This window comes from Ailuropoda melanoleuca, chromosome 2 (genome assembly GCF_002007445.2).
Source record: "Ailuropoda melanoleuca isolate Jingjing chromosome 2, ASM200744v2, whole genome shotgun sequence".
Lineage (NCBI taxonomy): Eukaryota > Metazoa > Chordata > Mammalia > Carnivora > Ursidae > Ailuropoda > Ailuropoda melanoleuca.
Genome location: NC_048219.1, coordinates 103,180,790 through 103,206,300, shown reverse-complemented (window position 1 = coordinate 103,206,300; position 25,511 = coordinate 103,180,790). Strand labels below are relative to the sequence as shown.

Here is a 25,511-nt window from a genome sequence, read left to right as displayed (position 1 = left end):
AGGTACATGACTTATGACTTCTCTAGTATAGATTTAGTCATGTTTGATGAATGACAGTTTGTTCCTGTATAGCATACCTGCACCTTTTCCCCCCCAGAAAATGACCGAAAAGAGTTCTCAAATGTATTAATTCTCACATCATTTGATTTACTTATGATAATGAAAGTTCACCTGACAGTTTAAATGCAAAACAAAGTGGCATATTGTAAAAACCATATGTGAATAGGCAAGATATTCACACACCACTGTTCAGTTTGTTTACTGCACAAAGGGAATAATATCAGCCCCAGGGAAGGAACAACATTTTGTAATTCACTTCCCAAGAGGAGTGGGGATCTTCGGACTCACAGCATAAGAGCCAAATGCCACAGGTGCGTTTTCAAATCGCCTTCTCAGTTAGGGGCCACGGTGCTTGAACTTGGACACTCCTTGTTTGCAGTAAACAAACTGTAACACACTGAGGCAAACAAACAGACAAACAGAAATGTCTGAGAAAACTTAATGCAGAAGATACTGGGTTGACAAATCTAGACACATCGTTATTAATACGTTATTTTATTAATTAATGTTTCTTAATAGTAAAGCTAGGCATAAAATAATAATGTTGGCTATTGTATAAATCACGTGTGCTAATACTATGCTTCATATTTTCAGAGAGACTTTTCACTTTTTTTTTCCTTATATGGACCTCTTCACATTTGCCTCCATTTACAAATGGACAAACCAAGCTCTCTAAAAGGCTAAGTTCTTTTATAAAAGTCACAGTTATTTTGAGAACAGGGAAATAACTAATGTATTGATTCTGTCCCTCTCTGTAAAACTACCAGAGGTTAACTTGTCTCTCCAAAGACATAGCTGGAATCAAAATTATCTTCTTGTGAATCTAACAAATATATGTAGAGCTCTGTTCCATTTACTCCTAATGACTCATCTATATATGTAGTGGGATATACATAGGATTCTTAGATAGTCTTATATCTTAGGGAGGGAGAGAGAGAGAGAGAGAGAGATTTGTAATACAGGGTAAAAGTCCTGAGTGTGTGTTAATGACAACCATTGAGGAATATTAAACATAAAGAAAAGATAGCTATTCCTGTGGCCAAGCCAAGAGAAAGAATCCTAAGTCCTCAGGAGGTTTTCAGTAGGAATCCCTGCCCAGACTTAAGACAACAGGACTCAAAACAAAACAAAACAAAACAAAACACCCAAGATCTGGGCTTGATCCTTGTTCTCAGATATGTTCAGTAACATTTTGGGTATATTACTTGAACTTTAAAAGTATTATATTCTACTCTGGTTTGAAAAAAAATGTTTGCTAGTTCTTCCACCAAAAACTGTATTATTTTGATTTGCTCTTACTTTTGTAATAAACTTAGAAAAAGTAGTACTTTAGACATTGAAGTAATTCATAGAGTTCACACTAAATTGTGCTTCAAATTAAACTAGATTAAAATGAGTGCAGCCAATACTCAATGTGGTCAGATTTACTAATGAAATACTTGCACTAAACAAATATATTTGTATTTTACTTAATTCAGCATGATTCAGAACTCATAAAATACCCTATCATTAGCAATTCAGCACAAAAGAGATGCGCAGTTCTATCTCAGTAACCTCAGGTTAATCTTCTTAATTAAAGCATTATCTCGTTTAATGACAATTTAGTTGCCAGTAAAATAAGGTTAATTATTATTGAGGCTTGTGTTTCAGAATCATAGAGGAAGGATTCTGTAGATATGCAGTCTTTCTGGCAAATGTGACTGTAAAAAGCAAATATATGAACTCTTCTAATTTGCAAACTATTGAAATGATCCAAATATTAAAAGGTACAAATGAACTTGCAGTGTGCACTTAATTTCAAAACTCCATGGAGAAATAAAAATCTAATTGAGATTATAGAATCTTGGATGGCTGAATTTTAGAAACAGCCTGATGTTTCTTTTTTTGTCTAAAATTGACCACATGTATACCCAACTTTTAAATTTTTTTCCATGTAAAAGCTAACAGGGATACCCGTGATCCTATACATGTATAAGCATACAGAGCTACAGACATTAAGAAAAAAACAAACCAAAAAAAAAAAACTGCCTTATGATATGGTAATAACCATATATGTCTTTGACAAAAGGTGTCATAAAATTATTCATCATTGATAAGAACTGACAAAAAATAAAATTTAATTTCTCTTTTTTTAAATAAGCTTATTAAAGAATTTTAAAAATAGGAAGAATTTTTCACCAACTAGAAAAGTCAGTGTTTTAATAACTGTCTTTTTAATTCACTACTGTATACTATTTTAGACATTTTTAAAAATTTTAGACATTTCTATAGATAATCTTCTTTTAGTCCACATAACAAAATTATGAGATATTTATAGCTACAGAAAGGAAACCTACTTTGGCTCAAAACTTCTGACTTGTGACATATTCTCAGTGAAGCATTGTCTCATTTTTGATAATCCAGTAAAATAATACTGGAGGATCTTTAACATCTTGCCCATGGTCTATATTCAGTAACTAGCAGTCAAAGTGTAAACCCAGGTTTCTCTGACTCACAGGTTAAGCTAAACCAGTTCTCACAATGTAGTTCTTTTAAAGAAGCATCAGCCTCATCTGAGAAACTGTTAGAAATGAGATTTCGTTTCCCATGACGTAGGAAATGCTGGTTAAATCTTCTTAAACAATCCCTCCAGTCCTCTGGGTAATTCTTTTTTTTTTCTTTTTTAAAAAGATTTATTTATTTTAGAGATAGAGAGAAAGAGAGTGCAAGCGGAGGGAGGATGAGAGGGAGAGGGACAACTGGACCCCTAACTGAGTGCAGAGCCTGATGCAGGGCTTGATCCCAGGACGCTTAACTGACTGCACCACCCAGGGACTCTCTGGGTAATTCTGATGCTGACTAACACCTTTTATAACCACTGAGCTGTAATATATATTATTGTGTACATACATGTATACGATAACAAATATATTTTTGGATATATATGCATTACTACATATACTAGTAATAATATATATTACTGAAAAAATATGTATCAGCGTCTTACCAAATTTACATACTAATTATAGTTATCTGAGAGTCTTGTTAAAATACAGAATCCTAGGCCCACACCTAGAGATTCTGATTTTTGTCTGCGTGGGGCCCAGAATTTGTGTTTCTAAGATTCTAGGCGATGCTGATGGATGCTGCCGGTCAAAGATCAACACTTCGAACGGCACTACTAAATATTATGTCCTGGCTCTAATTTTTAATATACCCGGGCAAACTAGAGAAATGGGTAGATTGAAAAATATGGGTAAGGCCAGTATTTTCAGGAAGGATCATGGCAATTACATTGAAATGGGAGTAATGTGAAAGGGAGCTCCTGTGTGTGGTAGAAGGCTAAATTGCCCAAGACAAGTGTGCCCAGGCACTTGAGGGGTTTAGAACAATGAAAAGCTTTATAAAATCTGACATGAGAGCCTTCTCTGTGAGGCAGGATCATAGCTTATCTTCCAGGAAGCCCTTCACTATATGAACCATCTCCATAATCTCTCTTTCTAGCATTGTGTTTCTGTAGCCAAGGACTTTCCGACGCCTTTCTTTGGCTCAAAACTTCTGACTTGTGTCTGATGCACCCCCGCAGATGTGCTAGTCATTTTTCTCTGCACCAAAAACTAATGATGTACAATATGTTGGCTAAAAGACTCTAGTTTTTAGAGCTGCTTAAGGTTCACAACACAACTGAAAGGTGGAGAGAATTCACTATGCCCCCTGCACCCATACATGCAGAGCCCCCCCATTGTCAGCTCCACTCACTGCGGGGTACATTTGTTACCACTGATGAACCTATGAATCATAATCACCTGAAGTTCATAGCTGACGTTACAGTTCACTATGGGTGTTGCACATCCTGTAGGTTTGGACAAATATATAACGACATGCATCTATCATTATGGTATCACACAGTATTTTTCACTGCCCTAAAAATCCTCTGGGCTCCACTCATTCATCCTTCCGCCTTCCCCTCCGTGCTACCTGTATTTGCTAGCCTAACAACACAGTCCTTGAGGAGCTATTATGGACTGTCGATGGAATGTATTATGTTGCTTCTGGTCCTGTTCAACTTTGGGTTTTGTCAGTGCCAATTACTTGAACCTGGATTTTTCTTTCTCATCTTTAAATCACTTTTATAATTCCCCTTATATTTTTGTCAGTCTTCTGATTCAACCCACTTTTAATTTCCTTGTCTTTCCTTGTACATCTCTCATATAGTCCTCCTAAAACATCAGCCACGCCACAGTGACACATCAGTACTTTGTTTAGGAACACATTGTGCCACAAGGAGTCAACTGATTCTACACATCATTTATTCATGTAGACATTCTCTTATTCATTCATTCAAACTGCTTGAAAGATATTGGTAAAAGGTCCCTTTTGTGCCCCCTACAATTCACAGTATATTTAGAAGAACTTTGGAGGCCACTGCCTGGGAACGAACTGAAGCAAAGCACAGCAGGGAAGAGCATCCTGCATTTAAATATCGGCTTCCGCTGTCATTGGGTATCCATCCTGCACAGTTTGCTTAGCTTCTCCATTGTCATCTAGAAAATAGTTATAATTATATCTTAGGATGGAAGTAAGAATATTGAGTAAGATAATTCCTGTAGTGCCTTTACTACATACTATGAGCCAGAAACATACAATACGCTAGGCTAGTTTTTGCCTATCCTTATCAGGGTCTTTTACTCATCTGCTGTGTACTTAGTGAGGGCCGACTGCTCTGTGGCTCACCACCTCCCAAGGGGCACTTACACCCCATCTGGTGTTCACTTAAGTTTAAAAGGAAACCTGAGGGAAGGGAAGGAAAAATAAGGTAATAACAGGAGAGAGGCAAACCATAAGATAGACTCCTAACTATAGAGAACAAACTGAGGGTTACTAGAGGGGAAGGGGGAGATCAGGTATTGGGTGATAGACATTAAGGAGGGCACTTGATGTAATGAGCACTGGGTGTTATAGGCAACTGATGAACCACTAAATCCCACCCCTGAAACTAAAAAAAGAAAAAGGAGTATTTAATGCAATGGGAGTGGGTTAGATATTGGGGAATTTTAAGCATGTGTCACCCAAATTGGCAAATCTTTTTCTCCTTCTTCTTCTTCTTTTTTTTTTTTTTAATTAGCCAAGCTTTTTTCTCATTGCATTTCTTATCCTATAATGTGAGAAGCAGCTTGCTCTACTAGTTGTGTTGTTAAGCCAGCCCTCCTGGTGTCATTCTAGGGAAAGAACACAGTAGCACTGCCTAATGAATAAACTCATCATGATTTTCCATCACCTTTAATTGTCTGACTAAAATGCTCGAGAAACAGCAATCTGCAAAAACAATTGAAGGCAATCAGGTTGTTGAATTTAAAATCATTTCTACTTCAGAGAAGTGAAACTTTTTCCCTGTTCTAACGTAAAGGAATCACACCACATTTTCTTTCTTTCTCAATATATTTTAATGCTTAATATATTTGTATTACAATCTTCATTTTCTCAAAGGCAGGTCAAATGAACCCAACCATCAAATTATATGTTGTAAACCTATATGGACCAACTCATACTTTGGAACTCATGCCACCTGACAGCTTTAAATCGAGGTATGCGATTTCCATTTTATTTTTACTTGGAAATAGTTATTTTAACTTCAATTATCATTTTGTTGCAATTTAGAGAGATGTGATCAGCTGAACAAATCCACTTGAAAATAAATCTGAGGTTGCCCCATTAGTGTAGGAATGAACTCATTCTGGATTTCTTGTTCCCAGGGAGGATTTAAAGTTTCAAGGTGATTAGCAGCACCAGAAAACGACTAAACGTAGTGATATTGAGAACTAGACTTTTTGCAGAAGATGTGACAGGGAGGTGGGGGCAAAGGATAATTTTCCATTGAATGTTCTTCCTGAAAATAGTTACTTTTTTTTTAATTGTCCTCTTTAAAAGAGTACAATCTTCCTAGATTTTGTGTAGTTTTTCCAGCAGAAATTCTCCCTGTGGCTTGGGAATGATTCCCTAGCTTTCTTCTCCAGGCAGGGAAGTGTAATGGGATGTGGTTTCCAAATATCCTACATAAGAAGACTTCTTACTTAAGAAGTTTGAATGGAGAGAAAAAAAACATTTTATGTGTCAGAAGCATAATTTCACTATTAGTAAAATCTCCAATAACACACAATGATTCAATTAACCATGTGGATTTTAAAGTTCAGAGTGGTCTCCAAACTTCAAGGGGGAGGGTATTCTTTCAAATAGTGTAACCCTTTGAAACTTTACACCTGTCCTGGAGATGGAATAGGTAGCTGATTCAGGAAAACACTTTCACACTACTAAATGATATGAGGCTCAGTTCAAACTTTGTTTTGATGCCATCAACAATCAGTGCTAGGGGAATGATTCAAATATAAATTCCGCTCAAATGTTGTTCCATTGATGTATTTGGGAAAATTCCATCACAGTTGGGGATTTGCACAGACAGTGCAGCCTGCAGTATGTGGAAATTTTCCCTACTTGTAAAGTTATTAAAAATTTATGGACTGCTAACACTGGAAGGGTGCCCATAACTACTTAATACAATCTGTTCCTATTATTGAGGGGAAAGATGAGGTCCAGAAAGAAAATAGAACCCCAAGATTAGTTGGTAACAGAGGTAGAAAATATGGTAAAGCCTGTTTCAAGTTATAGAGCATTTCATGCAGGTCATGATGAAAACCTTACAGGGCCATTGGAATTGACATTTAGAGTGCAGTAGGGTTGACCAAGTCAGATAGGAACTCCACTGAACCCGGTCTACCAGTCATGAAAGAATTAGTCACAAATGAAACAATTATGGAAGCCATTAGTTTTTTATGTGGTCCTGAGCTCTTATCTTTTTCTCTGATTTGTTTAATGCTCTGAATTAACAGGAAAGGGCACTAGACTGGAGTGTCTGAGTCATATCTCTGCCACCGTTTCATTACTTGATCTTGGACAAGTCACTCTACCTCTCTCTGGGTCTGAATAACCTCATTTTAAAGTAATAAGTTCTCATTTTCATCAGTCTTTTGAAATCTTTAAAATAGAAATCAACTTTACAGTATCCAGCTTTCTTTTTAAGAAAAAGTAGTGATTCTGGACCCTGATGTTATAACCCAAGAGGTTGCTAGTGGGTTTACCAGATAGGATATAGTAATATAACCAAACACGAAAATTCCTAAAGACAGAATCAGGTGTCATTTATTTGGTTATTAGTTAAGTTTATAGCTGTAATATCCGAAGTACAATATGACAAAATCAGTCATCCATGGCAAAAAGGTATCACATATCCTTAGATATAAATCCAATACATAGAATAAAATATGAGATCCCACTAAGAGTGAGGAACAATCTTGTGAAGAAATATCTCTTAAATGTAATTCAAGTATGTCGGTTTAGTGATGAACGTGGTCTACAATTTGGGGAAAGTCATGTAATACCTTATCTAAACAATGCATCAATTTTCCTTTTTTTCCCTCAGGGTCTTATGTAAGTGCCACCTATGGCATATGAAAATGTACCAAAATTATGATTTTTGTTGAAAAACTCAAGATCAAAGTTTACTTCAAAATTGGTATTTTTAAATATTACCCCGGTTCAGTTTTGCAGAAGTCTACTTCCTTACTCCTCTGTTTCTGGCAGAAAGCTTCAGTCCAATTCACAGAAGAGTAATAAATGAATTTTAGATCATCTGCATTTAGTTACTCTGAGCACAGGTGTTACTTAGATGAGCTCAGAAACACACAAAAGAATGAAATAGATATATCCATGGTGCAAATCAAAAAGAAAGTTGCATTCATCCAGCTGCACATAAGATGGAAACACAACTTTTATTTTTTCCTCGGTTTTGTTTTAGGATTATGAACATCTCTAATATTTAATACATAGTACGTTAGCCATATAGAAATTAGCTAGAAAACTGTTGTGTCCTCCTAGTTAGAGATCCCCAAAAGAGCGCATCATTTTCCATAATTTAGTGGTTAGGGTCCTAGAAATTAAACAGATGACACACTCAAGAAGGTAAGTGAAATGCAGTTAATTAAGGGACTATTAACAGAAATGTGAGCAGGATTAAGGGGAAACTCACAAAGGATGAGAAAGCAACTTTGTGTCTACAATAAGGGAAAGCTATTGCTGTCCCAGGACTGAAGGAATGAGGTGCAGGCTCAATTATGAATCCTGAAGAGGCCTGTAGCTGAAGAACAGGATGGACCAGGAGGAGCTGTCCACAGATTGAGCAATTCAATCATTGCCAAACCACGCCCTAGTCAGAAGTGGATCCTGCGAATTAATACTCTGAACTCTCTCTCCTCCCAAGCTTGGAGTCCCTGCACAGGCCTTCCACTGGCAAGGCAGCCTTACTGTAGAGGCCAGCCTCTGGAAATGGCAGGGGGAGAGTTGGAGAATGGACCTGGCAAATGGAGAATATTCCATATAAATAATTTAAGAATAATATTTGCCATAAGAAGTTTATCATACTTTATGCATGTGTTGGCAATGACCACACGCGCACACAATGATTTTTCTGAAGCCACGCGAGAAAGTGTTCTGTTATCTGTCTAGTGCTGTTTCTGTCTCTTCCTCTGTGTGTGTGTGTCTTTCAATCTATTTCTATACAGACATACAAACACACTCATACGCAAACACATACACACATCTATGATTTATCTAATGCGCGTGCTTCTGCAAACCTGCCATATTTTTCTCATGTACACTGCAAGCCAGGTAACTGATGGTGTTTTAGCTGGTTGCATTAGTAGTGTGTACTTTGGACCCGGAGTTTACCATGGTAACTAACACTTGTTTCCTTCTCTAACTTATCTTCCTTTTTCTCCTCCTAATTTACTTCCATGTTATTCTTAAATCTTCCTAAGAAGATTTAACTCAAATTCTTTTTTTGTATTTTAAAAATTTTAGATATATATATATATATGTTAAAATTTTGGTACCAGTATTAGTAGCAGTATTCTCATATTTATTAGTGAGGGTGCTCCTATAAATTCCAAGAAATACAAATCATTTTTATTTTTAAATGTGTAAGGATTAACATGCATAAATTAACTTATTAGTAACATACTTTGCCCATGCCCTATTAAGACCATCAAATGCCCTCTCTTTTTTCGGAGTTTGTGTGTTCATAACTATCCATATCATTTGAGGTTCTATTTAAACTCTCAATAACAGTATACTCAAATAATTAATTCATTCTCCAATAATTTACTTGTTTACTCTTTTGTTTGTATGTTATCTAAGCATTATATTTTTTATTATCTTCAGATAGCATAATAGCAATTAATGAATCATATTCTATTACACTGTACAGTTATAAACTTTTTTTCCTTTTTGGTCCTTCCCTTTTTTCACTAAACTTGAACTTCATATGTGACCATCTCTTAGCCTTCTTTTTTCTCTCATAAGATCACCATTATGACAATAATAATTATTGAATATATATGTGCACACCTAATAGGGAGGAAGATTTATAAGATAAATACAAAGATGGTCTGTTATGACTTGAGGTACCTCATAAACTATATTCTTTGACTCCCACTCCAAAGAGTAAGCTTTGTTTAGAATTGGAAGATGTTAAGTCATTTGTTTTGGTTTGTTGATTGTTTATTTGGTTGATTGATTGATTTATATAACAGCTCATGTTTATAAGTATAATAGAAATATGTCTCCAAGCTAGAATCACCATTCAGTAGACCTTCCTTACCACCAGATACTTAAACTCTAGTCAAAGAAGGTAAATAAATTTCAATTCATATATATGGCTTTAAAAAAGATATTAAAAGGATTCCATAACTTGGAGAAAGACATAATTTCTTTCCCTTTTTCTTTCTGCCACACCCCATCATTTTTTCTAAAAGTACATCTGTGATTCAGCTAAAGATCCTTTATCAAACAAATTCAGATCATGAATACAACTTTTCTTCAATAGGAATGAATTCAGCTCATACTCTTAACTTTATATAATTGTTGTCTGTGTTGATTCTTTAGAATGTAGCACAGTAGGAGCTAAGATAATGCTCCTTCATGAACATTCCAGACCCATTTGGGAGTTAGATGATTCATCTTCTCTTAAGGGGAAGGAACGTTTTATAAATTTTTACACTATGATTGTAAGGTATTGTAAGCATTCTGTATCATTATTGGGATTTATAATTAAGATTTTAAAAATACACATTTAAGTCCTGGTGAAAAAATATATATTTTTTAATTCTTTTGGGGGGGAGGGGTAGAGGGAGAGAATCTTTTTTTTTTTAAGATTTTATTTATTTATTTGACAGAGATAGAGACAGCCAGTGAGAGAGGGAACACAAGCAGGGGGAGTGGGAGAGGAAGAAGCAGGCTCATAGTGGAAGAGCCTGATGTGGGGCTTGATCCCAGAATGCTGGGATCACGCCCTGAGCTGAAGGCAGAGGCTTAACCGCTGTGCCACCCAGGCGCCCCAGAGGGAGAGAATCTTAATCAGGCTCCACCCCCAGCACAGAGCTCCACAAGCAGCTCATCTCAGGACCCTGAAATTATGACCTGACAAGAAATCAAGTCAGAAGCTTAACCGACTGAACCACCCAGGCGCCCCCTGGTGGAAAGATTTCTACAGGCTAGGCATTTGTCACATTGTTTTGAGGAAGTGATTATCCTTTGCATTCAGGTATCTCCAGGCTGTATAGTAAAGGTAGTATTTTGTCTTTGGTTTCTCCTTATTCTGTGCTTTGACATTATCGTATTTATTTGAAATCTTTCTTTAGTCATCCACCCGTTTTGAGCCATCATTATTCTTAGCATATATCACTGATGTGACATTGTCATATTACCTGTCACCTGGGCTTGATAGCACCAGGCTTTTTCTTCCTGTATCATTGAAGTATGCCTAGTCTGAATCTTTTATTTCTGCCAAGGAAGATCTGTGTCTTAAAAAAAATCAAATTAAGAAATTTTTCTCTGTTCATGGAAATGTCCTCAATGACCCTTCTTACAAGTAATTCTTAGTTATTAACAAAGGTCTTTGGAGATCACTAGCTATGAGTTGGTCATGAATGCCATTACAATACAGTTATGGGTAGAGATCCTGGATTATCTAGAAGAGAGTGAACTTGGTGCAACTATATGTATACAAAGATTATGTTATAAACACAGAGTAATGATTGGACAGAAAGCCAGTGAAAACACAGATGTGACTTCTAACATAGTACCTGTCTGCCAATGATGCTGGGGCCTCCGTTCCTTGTGAATAATTAGATCTTCTGTGCCAGACCACCCAACTGATAGAAAATCTTTCTTGACTTGAGTGCAGTCCTCTAACCTGCTTTTCTCTGTGGCTCAAGAGGAGATGAGCTCCTTGGGGACTTCCTGGGTAATCCAGAGCCATGGAGACTAGGAACAAGCAGGTAAGCCAGTTATATTGGGGGGGGGGGACACGTCTGCTAGTCAATGGTCATGGAACACCAGATCTAATGTGTTCATGAAATGGAGTTCTAGGAGGATAGCCACATCAGGAGCAGGAAGGCCAAGGAGTGTGATATCCAGTTAAGGGCCCTTCCCTAATCCCTCATTCAGAGGAAGCCTGATTACTTATGAGCAAACTAAGGAGAGGTACATCTAGGATCCTGGGACAAAGAAAGAAAGAATACAGATGTGTCTTACTTCTTATGTGTCAAGCTCCTTCTTATCTTTCATTTTAGATAATCCCAACACTTTATCATAGAAATTTCATGGCTTGAAATTACTCCTGAAAAACCTTATAAATTCAATTTTGGGGACAACTCTTACCTTTCAGATTATAAATAAGGTATACACTAAGATAGTTCACATCACACTAAATTCTTATAGGCATTAAATACATGATATACAAACACAAAAAATAATCGCACTATTTTTTTTTAAGATTTTTATTTATTTATTTGACACAGAGTGAGAGAGAGAACACAAACAGAGGGAAAGGCAGAGGGAGAGGGAGAAGCTTGGGGATGTTGGGCTTGGGGATCATGACCTGAGCTGAAGGCAGACACTTAACCGACTGAGCCACCCAGGTGCCCTAAATAATCACATTATTTAATCAAAGAGAAAGATAAGTGGTATAACTAAGAATTAATTATTTGAGCTTAATTTTACACCTAAATTAGTGTTCCTTTTTAAAAAAGTCAACTTATTTACCAGATTTGCATTGGCTGAATTTTAGTTGATTTTCTAATATGAAATCCTTTTTAAAAGTCAAGATTCTCCATCATAGGTAATAAATATGTGTCAATGTCTGTGAAGACATTATAAAGACGATGCTCTTGCAACATTGCACTTGAGGGCTATTTTGAAAGGGAAGACACTCAAGATGAATATTTAAATTATGTTTTGTTGTTGCAGTTATTTATTTAAAAATTATTCACGTTGGTTGTCATCTCATTTGACACAGTATGTAATATTACTCGCATTAGCTAACTAAGATAAATTCCTGATTGCGTTTTAAAATTTATATATATCAGTTCTATCTAGATTTTTCTATAAATATAACCTCCTTGATTTTGCAGCCTGTGGTCATTTGTTTACAATAACCAAATTTTTTTTTTTACTTTAATTCTAAACAACATTTATACCAACTAATCAAAAATATATATTGTCAGAATTCAGCATTTCCTTTCCATTTTTTTAAGGTTTTATTTATTTATTTGACAGAGAGAGACAGCTAGCGAGAGAGGGAACACAAGCAGGGGGAGTGGGAGAGGAATAAGCAGGCTTCCCGTGGAGGAGCCTGATGTGGGGCTCGATCCCAGAACTTCGGGATCACGCCCTGAGCCGAAGGCAGACGCTTAAACAACTGAGCCATCCAGGCGCCCCAGCATTTCCTTTCCTGATTATAGTATCCACTATCATTTTCCTCCATGCTAAATTCTCTACATAAATCCATTAAAGCTTAATACCTATATTTTCCCTTTTTAATATTCATACTGCTGAACATGATAATGCATGCAAAATAAATCAGTTTAAACAAAAACAGCAAAAATGAACAGGGTATGATTCTTTGAAGAATCACAAGGCCCACTCATTTGGGAAAGATTAATCCTAAGCCAGGTGCACATCTGATTCGAAGTTGCCTTTGTCAACTATTTAGGGAACTCTATGTTACGATTTCACTGAGCTTCTTGGCATTTTGAAGTGAGACTTAGCTGGTTTTGGAAGCTGTCAGATGTCTTGAAGAGATTGTTGAAGAAAATATGGCAGGCTTCACTGTATGATAAGTTTTGCTTGCCCTTCTACTGACATCTTCACTTTGATGGGCTAAGCGGTTTTCTGGAGGAAGCAGTAGCTATTCAGAAATGTTAGAAACGTAAGATTCATGTAGCTATATGTCTAACCCACATGTGTCTAAGGACAGGTGATTTGTATCACAAAGCCTTTGTCTCCATACCTAATTTTTTCCTAAGTCACATAAAAACTGGGTGAAATTTTTAAAAAGATTTATGGATTTATTTGAGGGGGGAGGGGCAGAGGGAGAGAATCTTCAAACAGACTCCCTGCTGAGCATGGAGCCTGACATGGTCCTTGATCTCAAGGCCTATGAGATCACTGCCAAGGGTTGGACACTTACCGCTTGAGGCCCCCAGATGCCCCTGGGTGGGTTACTTTTAAGACAGTGCTCACAGATGGCACTTTACGTCATCTCATCTGTTCTGAAACTGGGCAAACTTGTTGGAAATTGTTTTGTTTTGTTTTGTTTTGTTTTGTTTTGAATCATAAATTGAATCAGTGCTGACCACTGCATTTTGTTGGTGTTGTGGGTTGACGTTTTTTTGATATAGTATGTAAATTTCCAATCATAGAATCTACAATGAAAGGAATATAAACTAACTATAGGAAACTTTCCCAATCTAGAAATAGCTTGAGAACATCATAGGCTCCAGTAATTAGCATCCTCATTATATAGAAAATTCAGTAGTCCGTCATCTCCTTCATTTTAATTTCTTCTTTGTTTAAAACTGTTTCAAATAAAGATTTTAAAAATTAATATATATGTGTGTGTGTATATGCATATGTCTGTGTGTGTATGTATGTATATATAATGAATAGGATTGGGACTGGCCCTTGGCTCACAACTGAGAAAGACCACACACACAAAAATAAATAAATAAAAACTAATTTTTCTGTCATGCAAGTCCCCATGGGTAAAGTAAAATAACATGGAGATCATGCATAAGAAGTAATTATTAAGTGAAGAACAAGTTTTGCCTTTAAATGATTAGTGATTATTTTTTTTATAAAAATAGAATATAGCTTAAAAATTTATGCTTATTGCACGTTAGTGGTACTCAATAGACAGTTTAAAAAATTAATCATAAATGTCTATCATCTTTATTATTTTTATTTTTCCAAGGACTTCCTTTCTGGGATATCATTCTCTTTCAGATTTATTCTCAAATTTTCAGTACATTTGTATGTGTATGTATATGTACATGTGTTTACATACATACACACATAGTTGTATTTATATATGTGAGTATTCAGAATTGCAGGCATGCATGTATACATAAATAGAAATTAATATGATGTGGCATCCTTCTAGTGTTTCATTTAGCCTTGCATATACAATAACTAGTATATATTATTGGTACTATACCAGTTTTCTGGCTCTAAATGTAAGTTTTGTTTGTTTGTTTGTTTTCAAACTAGGGAATATTATATCACTATGGTTAAATGGGTAAGCAATACCAAGACGGTGGTCAGATGGTTAAACCGGCCTCAGAACATCTCCATCCTCACGGTCTGTGAGACTACCACTGGTGCTTGCAGTAGAGTGAGTATAATTTACTTTTCTTTTACGTTTAAAATGAAGTACTTTATGCTACTCTCAAAGGGATATCAGGCAATCCATTGTACAAAGACCAATATTTAACTTCCATAGGTAGTTAGGAAAGAGTCATTCTATTAGAAGTATATACTTTAATCCATAAATCATCCAAACTTTGAAGTGAGAAATATGGATGATAAGCAAAAGAGAACCAACCAAAGTATAAAAAAATGAATTCTTGTATAGTATAAAGAGGGGTCCATGCCACATGAGTTTAATTCTCAAATAGGTCCTTTTCTCATATTTCGAGTTTGATTATCTTGAGAATGTGGGATGTTTTTCCTGTCTTCTTAAAACACATTTCAAAAATACCATTTTTTGGTAGTTCAGATTAGTCTTCTAAAATAATGGTCAGTGTCTCTGTTTTTAAATTAAATAAGAGGAGTGGAAAAAAAAAAAAACAAAAGCTGGTCCTTGAACACCTGTGTTTTGAAAGCAGGTTGTATTTCTATTTCTATAATCAGTTCTTATAAGCTCTGCAATAAATCCTGTATGTATAATTTTTAAAGTTCTTAACAGAGGGTATACTATAATCCATTTAAATTGTTTTATGTATGCCTGTACTGGCACTAAGTAAAGTATTCCCAATTATTTAACAACAGAATTTTTAAACTTTTATTTCTTGACAGGATGGAGTAAATGTTGGCAGCCTAGCATCTCTGCTGTAGTCAACTATAAAACTACACAAAATGAATTAAACAACTATTCTCAGACATTGGACAAAAGCAGGATCAGGACATAAAAAGTAAAATAATGTAAATATATATAAGATAAGCCTAGCTTCCTGTAGGGGACACGTTGAGATCAAAGTGCAAGTTAATGCAGTCCTAGAAAAGCACAGTGGTATCACTGATCCAAATAGGCAGGGAGAATCAGTTTGAGGCTATTGTGGTGGCTGAAATTTGCAGGACAAGTACCACAAGATTTGGAACTATAGAGAGAAGAGTTCTGGCAATCTATGTAAAGGACCTCTTAAGACTTTAGCTCAGTGCTTAACTGTGCAAGTACAGGACATGCTTCACAGAGAGAGAAGCAGATAGAGAATCTGCAGGTTGCACAATGCTTAGAGACTTTGGAGTGCGGAACAGCAAAAATAGAGAGCTCTCACTGAAAACCCTTTGCATTCAGCTCACAGCACAGAATGAAAAATGCATTAGAAATAAGGCTGTTCTATACTCTTTACAATAAACCTTTATATCAAACCTGGAAAGGATCAAGTGCATGCCTATAAATTAGCTGTCTTCCTAGAACAAAGTTTATTCTTTTAAACAGAGAATTAAAATTTAAAATATCAATTACACAATCGAAACATACTATATATGTAGGAAAATAGAAAATGTAACCTGCCTACCACCCCACAGAAAGAGTTATAAGAGCAGACTTACACAGAATAGAGATATTAGAATTAACAAATACAGAATTTTTAAAAGCTGTTTGAAAGATATTTGGCAAATTAAAGGGTGGTCCTAATTAATAAATAGATGAGATATTTCAGTAGAGAAATGAAGTATAAAATACAGAACAATAGAATTTCAGGAACTAAAAAGAACAATATCTGAAATAAAAACCTGTATCAGTTAAATACAAATTGGACATTGTTGTAGTCAGGGAAATAAAAACAATCCAAACTGAAGTCCTGAGGAAAAAAAAAAAGACCGGGGCGGGGGGAAGAACAAAGCCTCAGTTACATATGGAATAATTTGAGCTGTTGTATATGTGCGATGTAAAAGACACAGAAGGCAGAGTTTAAGATCATGGGGCAGAAAAAAAATTAAGAAATAAAGACTTAAAATATCCCAAATTTGAAGAAAAACTATTAACCCATATATTAAGTTAGCAAATCCCAAAGAGGATAAAAACAAAGAAAATACATAGGCACATAATATTCAAATTATTGCAAACCAAATATTAAGAGAAAAATTTTAAAACAGGCTGAGAGAAAAACATGTTACATATGGGGGAATAGAATGATGAAAATTACTGCCTCTCTCTCATTGGAAATGACATTAAGACAGAAAGCAATGGAATACATTTTGAAGAACTGTAAGAAAAACAGTGTAAACCAGAAGTCTATATCCTATGAAAGTATCTTTCAGAAATGAAGACAGATATATTCAGATAAATAAAAGCTAGGATAATTTATCACAGGTAGATCTGCATAAATAACATGAAATGAAGTTATTCAGTCTGAAAGAAATAGCATCAGATGAAAACAATCTAAATGAAGGAAAGAAAGGTGTCCCAAGTGGCAAATATTTGAGTAAAATAAAATAAAAATATCTTCTGGTTTTTATTTTTTCTAAAAGTTAATGGATAACTTAAGTAAATCAAAACTGTCAAGCAAAAAAGCTTGTGCATAGTAAAAGAAACAGTCAACTAAATGAAAAGCCAACTTGTGGAATGGAAGAACATATTTGCAAATCATATATCTGATAAGGGGTAAATGTCTAAAATATATTTAAAAATAGCCTTCAACTCAATAGCAAAATAAAACAAAAATGAACAAAACAAACAAAATCCCCAATAATCTAATTTAAAAATGGGCAAAGGACCCGAGTAGACATTTTTCCAAAGAAGATATTCAATTAGCCAGTGGTTATATGAAAAGGTTCTCAGTGTCACTAATCATTAGGGAAATGCAAATCAAAACCACAATCATCACCTCATCCGTGTTAGAACAGCTAGTATCAAAAAAGACCAGAGATAATTGCTGGTGAGGAAGTGGAGCAAAGGGAACCTTGTGCCCTGTGGTAGGAATGTATTTTGGTACAGTCACTATGAAAAACAGTATGGCAGATCTTCAAAAAATTAAAAATAAAACTTCCATATGATCCAGCAATTCAGATTTTGGGTATGTATCTGAAGGAAATGAAATCACTATCCCAAGAAATATTTGCAAGCCCATGTTCATTGCAGCATTATTTACAATAGTCAAGATGGGGGAGGGGCAACAAGTGTCCATCAATGGATGGATAAAGAAAATGTCACACACACACACACAATTTTTATTCAGCCATAAGAAAGAAAGAAATCATGCTATTTGTGACAATGTATAGGGCAACAGTTGGGGAAGGGACTTGTGGGCATTTATTCTGAGTTAATTAAGTCAGATGAAGACAAATACTGTATGATCTCGCTTATATGTGGAATAAAAAATAACAACAGAAAAAGAGATTAGACTTGTGTTTGCCAGAGGTGAGTGTGATGGTGAGCGTGGGGAAATTGGGTGAAGGTGGTTAAAAGGTACAAACCTCCAATTATAAGATAAATAAGTTCTGAGGATGTAATGTACCACATGATGACTATAGTTAACATTACTTCACTATATTTTTAAAAGTTGCTAAGAGAGTAACCCTTAAAAGTTTCCATCATAAAGGGGAAAAAAATGTAGTTACATGGGGTAATGGATGTTAACTAAACTTGCAGTAATCATTTTATAATATATACATGTATCAAATCATTATGTTGTACACCCTAAACTTATACAATGCTATATGTCAATTATGTCTCAAAACTGGAAAAAAAAAAGGGATACATTTTACCATTTCTACATTCTCCAGAAAGTAGAGAAGGAAACTTTTCAGTTCATCTTATAAGCATACCATAATCCTATTACTGAAACTAGGCAAGGACATTATGAGAGAACAATTTACACTGATACGTCTCATGAACATGTATACAAAAAATTCCTTAAACATCTTAATATATCATCTGTGGCAATATAGAGAGTAGTGCATTGTGACTAAATGGGGTTTATTTTGGTAACTTATGATTGGTTGAATATTGAAAAACAATCAATGTAATTCATTATATTAACAGAAAAAAAGTATCTCAGTAGATGCAAAAAAGCAGTTGACAAAACTTATTCATTCATAACTTTCAACATAATGAAAAGAAAAAATATCCTTAATTTGATAAAGGATACCCATAAAATACCTCAAAGATACACTACATGGTAAAATACTTTCCTGCGGCACCTGGGTGGCTCAGTTGGTTAAGCATCTGCCTTTGGCTCAGGTCATGATCTCAGAGTCCTGGGATCAAGTCCCCGCATCCGGCTCCCTGCTTGGTGGGGAGTCTGCTTCTCCCTCTTCCTTTCCCTCTGCTCCTCCCCCTGCTCATGTTCTTGCTCACTGTCTCTCTCAAATAAATAAATAAATAAAATATTTATTAAAAAGAAAAATAACCCAACACTTTTCTTACTTACCTTAAAATCAGCAATAAGATAAGGATGTACATTCTCACTGTGGTATGCAAACTTTATTAGAGACTCTAACCAGAATAACTTGGCAAGGAATATATATCATGATGATTCATAAGGAAGAAATAAAATTCTCTTTATTTGTAGATGGCATTATTGCATAAATAAAAAGAAATCTACAAACAAACACAAAAACGCAACAACCCTAGAATGGATCACAATTTACAAGTCAGTGCACCAACTTAAATTGTTTGATTTTCTGATTTTGATCATTTTACTGTAAAAAACATACAAGTATACAGGATACTGTAAGAAATGCTTACTGAATTATTTAGGGGTAAATGGATATAATGCCTCAAACATCTATCAAATTATTTAGAAACAGATGTTTTGTTTTGTTGTGGTGATAGTGTTACTGGTTGTAATGGTTAGTTTTATGTGTCAACTTGACTGGATCACAAGTTGTCCAAATACTGGGCTAAACATGATTCTGTGTCTGTCTGTGGCAGCTTCTAAAAGAGGTTATTTGAATCAGTGGACTAAGTAAAGCAGATCACACTCCCTGCGTGAGTGGGTCTCAGCTAATCGTTTGGAGGTCTGAAAAATAAGAAAAAGGCTAAGTAAGCTGGAATTTGTTGTCTTTGCCTGAATGTCTTTGAGCTGAGACATTGGTCTTCACCTGCTTTCAGACTCTGACTGAAGTTTACACTATTGGCAATCTTGGATCTCAGGTTTTTAGTCTTGGATCACTACTAGTACCTTCAGCTTGTCCTGGCTTTTGTACCTTGAGCCTTGGATTAGAGCTATATCATTGGGTCTCCGGGATCTCCAGCTTGCCAACTGCAAATCTTAGACTTTTCATCCTCCATAATCATGTGAGCCAAGTGCTCTTTTACTGTCTGTGTGTGTCTATTTTTATATTTATATAAAATTTTCTAATATTCTTTTTTAAAATAATTTTTATTTTGTTATATTAGTCACCATACAGTACATCCTCAGTTTTGATGCAATGTTCCGTGATTCATTATTTGTGTATTAACACACAGTGCTCAGTGCAATATGTGCCCTCCTTAATACCCATCACTGGCCTATCCCAATCTCCCCGCCCCCCCGAAGCCCTCAGTTTGTTTCCCAGAGTCCACAGTCTCTCATGGTTCATTCCCCCTTCTGTTTACCCCCCTTCATTCTTTCCCTTCCTTCTCCTACCGATCTTCCTATTTGTTATGTTCCGTAAATGAGTGAAACCATATAATTGTCTTTCTCTGCTTGACTTATTTCACTTAGCATAATCTCCTTCAGTCCCATTCATGTTGCTGCAAATGTTGTGTAATCATGCTTTCTGAAGGCTGAGTAATATTCCATTGTATATATGGACCACATCTTCTTAATCCAGTCATCTGTTGAAGGGCATCTCGACTCCTTCCACAATTTAGCTATTGTGGACAATGCTGCTATGAACATAGGGGTGCATGCATATGGCCCTTCTCTTCACTACGTCTGCCTCTTTGGGGAAAATACCCAGTAGTGCAATTGCTGGATCATAGGGTAGCTCAATTTTAAACTTTTTAAGGGACCTCTACAGTTTTCCAAAGTGGCTGTACCAACTTGCATTCCTACCAACAGTGTAAGAGGGTTCCCCTTTCTCCACATCCTCTCCAACATTTGTTGTTTCCTGCCTTGTCAATTTTTTCCATTCTAACTGGTGTAAAGTGGTATNTCCTAGTTCTTATGTTCCATAGATGAGAGAAATCATATGATAATTGTCTTTCTCTGCTTGACTTATTTCACTTAGCATTATCTCCTCCAGTGCCGTCCATGTTGCAGCAAATGTTGAGAATTCGTTCTTTCTGATAGCTGAGTAATATTCCATTGTATATATGGACCACAGCTTCTTAATCCAGTCATCTGTTGAAGGGCATCTCGGCTCCTTCCATGATTTGGCTATTGTGGACAATGCAGCTATGAACATTGGGGTGCATATGGCCCTTCTCTTTACTACGTCTGTATCTTTGGGGTAAACACCCAGTAGTGCAATGGCTGGGTCATAGGGTAGTTCAATTTTTAACTTTTTAAGGGACCTCCACACTGTTTTCCAGAGTGGCTGTACCAACTTGCATTCCCACCAACAATGTAGGAGGGATCCCCTTTCTCCACATCCTCTCCAACATTTGTTGTTTCCTGCCTTGTCAATTTTTTCCATTCTAACTGGTGTAAAGTGGTATCACAGTGTGGTTTTGATTTGAATTTCCCTGATGGCTAATGATTTTGAACATTTTTTCATGTGTCTGTTAGCCATTTGTATGTCTTCATTGGAAAAGTGTCTGTTCATATCTTCTGCCCATTTTTTGATTTGATTATTTGTTTCACATGTATTGAGTTTGAGAAGTTCTTTGTAGATCTTGGATACTAGTCTTTTATCTGTAGTGTCATTTGCAAATATCTTCTCCCATTCTGTGGGCTGCCTCTTAGTTTTTTGACTGTTTCCTTGGCTGTGCAGAAGCTTTTTATCTTGATGAAGTCCCACAAGTTCATTTTTTCTTTTGGTTCTCTTGCTTTTGGAGATGTTCATGAAAAATGTTGCTATGGCCGATGTCAAAGAGGTTGCAGCCTATGTTCTCCTCTATGATTTTGATGGATTCCTGTCTCACATCGAGGTCTTTCATCCATTTGGGAGTTTATCTTTGTGTATGGTGTGAGAGAGTGGTCAAGTTTCATTCTTTTGCATATAGCTGTCCAATTTTCCCAGCACCATTTATTGAAGAGACTGTCTTGGGGTGCCTGGGTGGCTTAGTCGTTAAGCGTCTGCCTTTGGCCCAGGGCATGATCCTGGGGTCCTGGGACCGAGCCCCGCATCAGGCTCCCTGCTCTGCTGAGAGCCTGCTTCTTCCTCTCCTACTCCCTCTGCTTGTGTTCCCTCTCTCTTGCTGGCTGCTGTGTCTCCCTCTTGTCAAATAAATAAAAAAACTTAAAAAAAAAAAAAAAGAAAACGGTCTTTTTTCCACTGGATGTTTTTTCCAGCTTTGTCAAAGATTAGTTGCCCAAAGAGCCGAGGATCCATTTCTGGGTTCTCTATTCTGTTCCATTGGTCTATATGTCTGTTTTTGTGCCAGTACCATGCTGTCTTTGAAATCACAGCTTTGTAGTATAGCTTGAAATCCAGCAACGTGATGCCCCCAGCTTTGTTTTTCCTTTTCAACAATTCCTTGGTGATTCAGGGCCTTTTTTGGCTCCACACAAATTTAAGGGCTGTTTGTTCCAGTTCTTTGAAAAATATCATTGGTATTTTGATTGGGAAAGCATTGAAAGTGTAGATTGCTCTGGGTAGCATAGACATTTTAATTATGTTTATTCTTCCGATCCATGAGCATGGAGTATTTTCATCTTTTTGTGTCTTCCTCAATGTCTTTCAAGAGTGATTTGTAGTTTCTAGAATATAGATCCTTTACGTCTCTGGTTATTTCTAACTTTTGATTGATTTTGAAAAAAATATACCTTTGCCTTCCTTTCAAAATGGTTTAGAAACAGTAGAGAGATATAAAGGTAAAGCAAATGGAACAAAATATAAAGAAATGAAGAATATGTCTAAAGGATATGCAGCTGTTTCTTGAACCAGTCTTAACTTCTCTGTAAGTTCCCACTTTTTTTCAAAATAAGGAATTGAGAATCATCAAAATGTGTTTCTATATACTCATAATATTACAATGGAAAATAAAAATGCCACTAAAATATTTAAAACATTAAATACATAAGGATAAATTTAACAAATAGTGTGCAAAATCCCCAGATTGAAAACTACAACATTTTTGAAACACAGTAAGGAAGACCTAAATAAACAGATGCTGGAATTGAAAAGCTGAATATTATAGATGGCATTCTACTCAAAGTGAACTAACTGTAGTTTCAATATAATACAAATTCCCAGAAGAATTGGGAATTTCTGGTAGAAACAGACAAGCTGATTCTAAATGTATATGGAAATGCAGAAGACCTGATGACCGAAACAACCTTGTTAAAAAAAAAAAGTTGGAGTAGTTGCACTCCTAGATTTCAAGAATAACTAGAAAGCAACAGAAACATAGAGATTGTAGTGGAGGCATAAGGACACACAAACAGATCAACTAATCTAATAGAGTTTCCAGAAATAGATACATATTTGTACGATCAACTGATTTTTAACCGAGGTGCCGGACAATCCAAAAGGGGAAAATGATGCTGGAACAATCAAGAACTGAATGAAGGGGCGCCTGGGTGGCACAGCGGTTAAGCCTCTGCCTTCGGCTCAGGGTGTGATCCCGGCATTCTGGGATCGAGCCCCACATCAGGCTCCTCCGCTATGAGCCTGCTTCTTCCTCTCCCACTCCCCCTGCTTGTGTTCCCTCTCTCACTGGCTGTCTCTATCTCTGTCAAATAAATAAATAAAATCTTTTAAAAAATTTAAAAAAAAAAGAACTGAATGAAAAATACAATGATATTTGACATCTACCTCATACCATATTCTAGAATTAATTGGAGACAAATTGCTGTCCTAATCTAACAGATGATACTGTCAGTCTTCTAGATAAAAATATGGGGTGAAGTTTGCTATATTGAATAGGCAAAAAGTCATTAATCATAAAAGAAAAAATAATACATTAGACATCATTGAAATCAGAAACTTCTCCTCAAAGACACTATTAAGAAACAGCTAACTGCAGACTAGAGGAAAATATTTTGCAAAATGTGACTCTGACAAAGAAATATATACTTATCAATAATGAAAAGACACCCAATAAAAAGAGTAAAGCATGTGAACAGAAATGCATAAGGAAGTAATAATGAATAAAAAAATATTCAAAATTATTAGACATTAGGAAAACTTACATTAAATCATTATAACACTACATACCATTAGAATGACTAAAATTAAAACAACAAAAAGGTGACATTATTGATGAGGATGTAGAAAATTGCAGTTCTTATTCTTCATGAGAAGTGTAAAATGATATAAAAATGATTTGCAGTTTCAAGTACAGTTATACAGATATAAAAACATATATAATGTATATTACATATATATATGTGTGTATAGATATACTCCATACTCCAGTAACTCCATTCCTAGATATTTGGAAAAGAAAAAAGGAAAAAAAAAAAACACCTGTGTCCACCAAGGATTTGTTAAAAAAAAATTCTTTAGAGAAAGCTTTATTTACAGTAGCTAAAAACTGGAAACTATTAAATTATCTATTAAGCAGGAATGGACAAACAAGAAAAGCCATATCTATACAACAGAATTCTGCTCAGCAATTTAAAAAGAAACAGAATACTAATATGCCCAGCAATTTGAATGCATCTCAAAAACATGGTGTGAAAGAAGTCCCACTCAAGAGTACACAATCCATAATATGAATTATCTGAACTTGTAAAATAAGCAAGACTGATCTACGGGGAACTATTTCAGAAGAGTGACTGCCTTTTCAGAACCTCTGGAAAGAAGCATGAGAGAAGGTGTCAGGAAATTTAAAGATCTTATATCTTGATGGGATGTAAATATACCTGTCAAAACTCATCAAAAACACGTTAGAGCTGTACATGTCACTAAATACAAATTATACTCAAAATATTAAAACATTGTTTGTAAATGGTCTATAAAAGGGAAAGGGGAGGAAATTTGTCGTTGGAGTGATGAGCATAGATGTGGGGATAAACTTATGAGTCAGCCATTTACTTACAGGATTTGACTAATGCTCTTTAAATTTAGCTTGTATTTATTAGACAATTTATTTCAGTCATCATCTTTCACCTGATAGGCTGACTAGGATTTCACTATTTATTTGTTAAAGTATTCTGGACAGTTTCTTATTCAGCTGATACTAAATTATTTAGATTTGGCATGTATATATTCTAGTTAGAGAAAGCCTGTCATCTTTTCTATATAATGATAATTTGTATAGGTAATGGCATGAATGTATCAAAATGCTTCAGTAGAAAATAGATATAGGAACCCTATCATATTATTGATTTGATACCTTATTGATATTCTATTTCTAATATATTTCTAATCTATTTATGGACTTAAAAAAAGATTTTACTCTCTACTGTAATTGAAATAATAAGACAAATAAATGCATGTGAAACTTTGGTCTTCCATGGATTTTAACAATACTTAGTAATATTAATGAAAAGTAGCACTGATATATTTTTTTGTTTGTCTATGTTTTATAGATACCAAGGATGGATATTGCAGAGATGCAAATACAAAATCAAGGAATAATTTAGTTAGATGTTTCCTTGATATCTATATGTAGCAAAATCTAGTGAAATAAACAAAAATAAATACAGGCCCGGAAAAGAGAAAGTGTTAGATTGTAATGTACTAATATGGCTTTCGGAGAGAAAACTGGTTAAAAAAAAAAACCTAGAAATCAATACCTCTGCATACAGATAAAATTTGCA

General features: G+C 35.5%; 1 protein-coding gene across 2 annotated transcripts in view; it reads left to right on the top strand.

The window, feature by feature from the left end:
- DPP10 (dipeptidyl peptidase like 10) overlaps positions 1-25,511 on the top strand; it is a 632,664-nt gene that overhangs the window by 524,356 nt on the left and 82,797 nt on the right. The window contains exons 10-12 of one of the 2 annotated variants that reach the window (XM_034654430.1): positions 5,527-5,624; positions 11,364-11,426; positions 14,698-14,821. In XM_034654430.1, coding sequence (XP_034510321.1) covers positions 5,527-5,624; positions 11,364-11,426; positions 14,698-14,821 — 285 coding nt within the window. The remainder of the gene's footprint in view (positions 1-5,526; positions 5,625-11,363; positions 11,427-14,697; positions 14,822-25,511) is intronic. The other variant, XM_034654431.1, reaches the window with a different exon arrangement.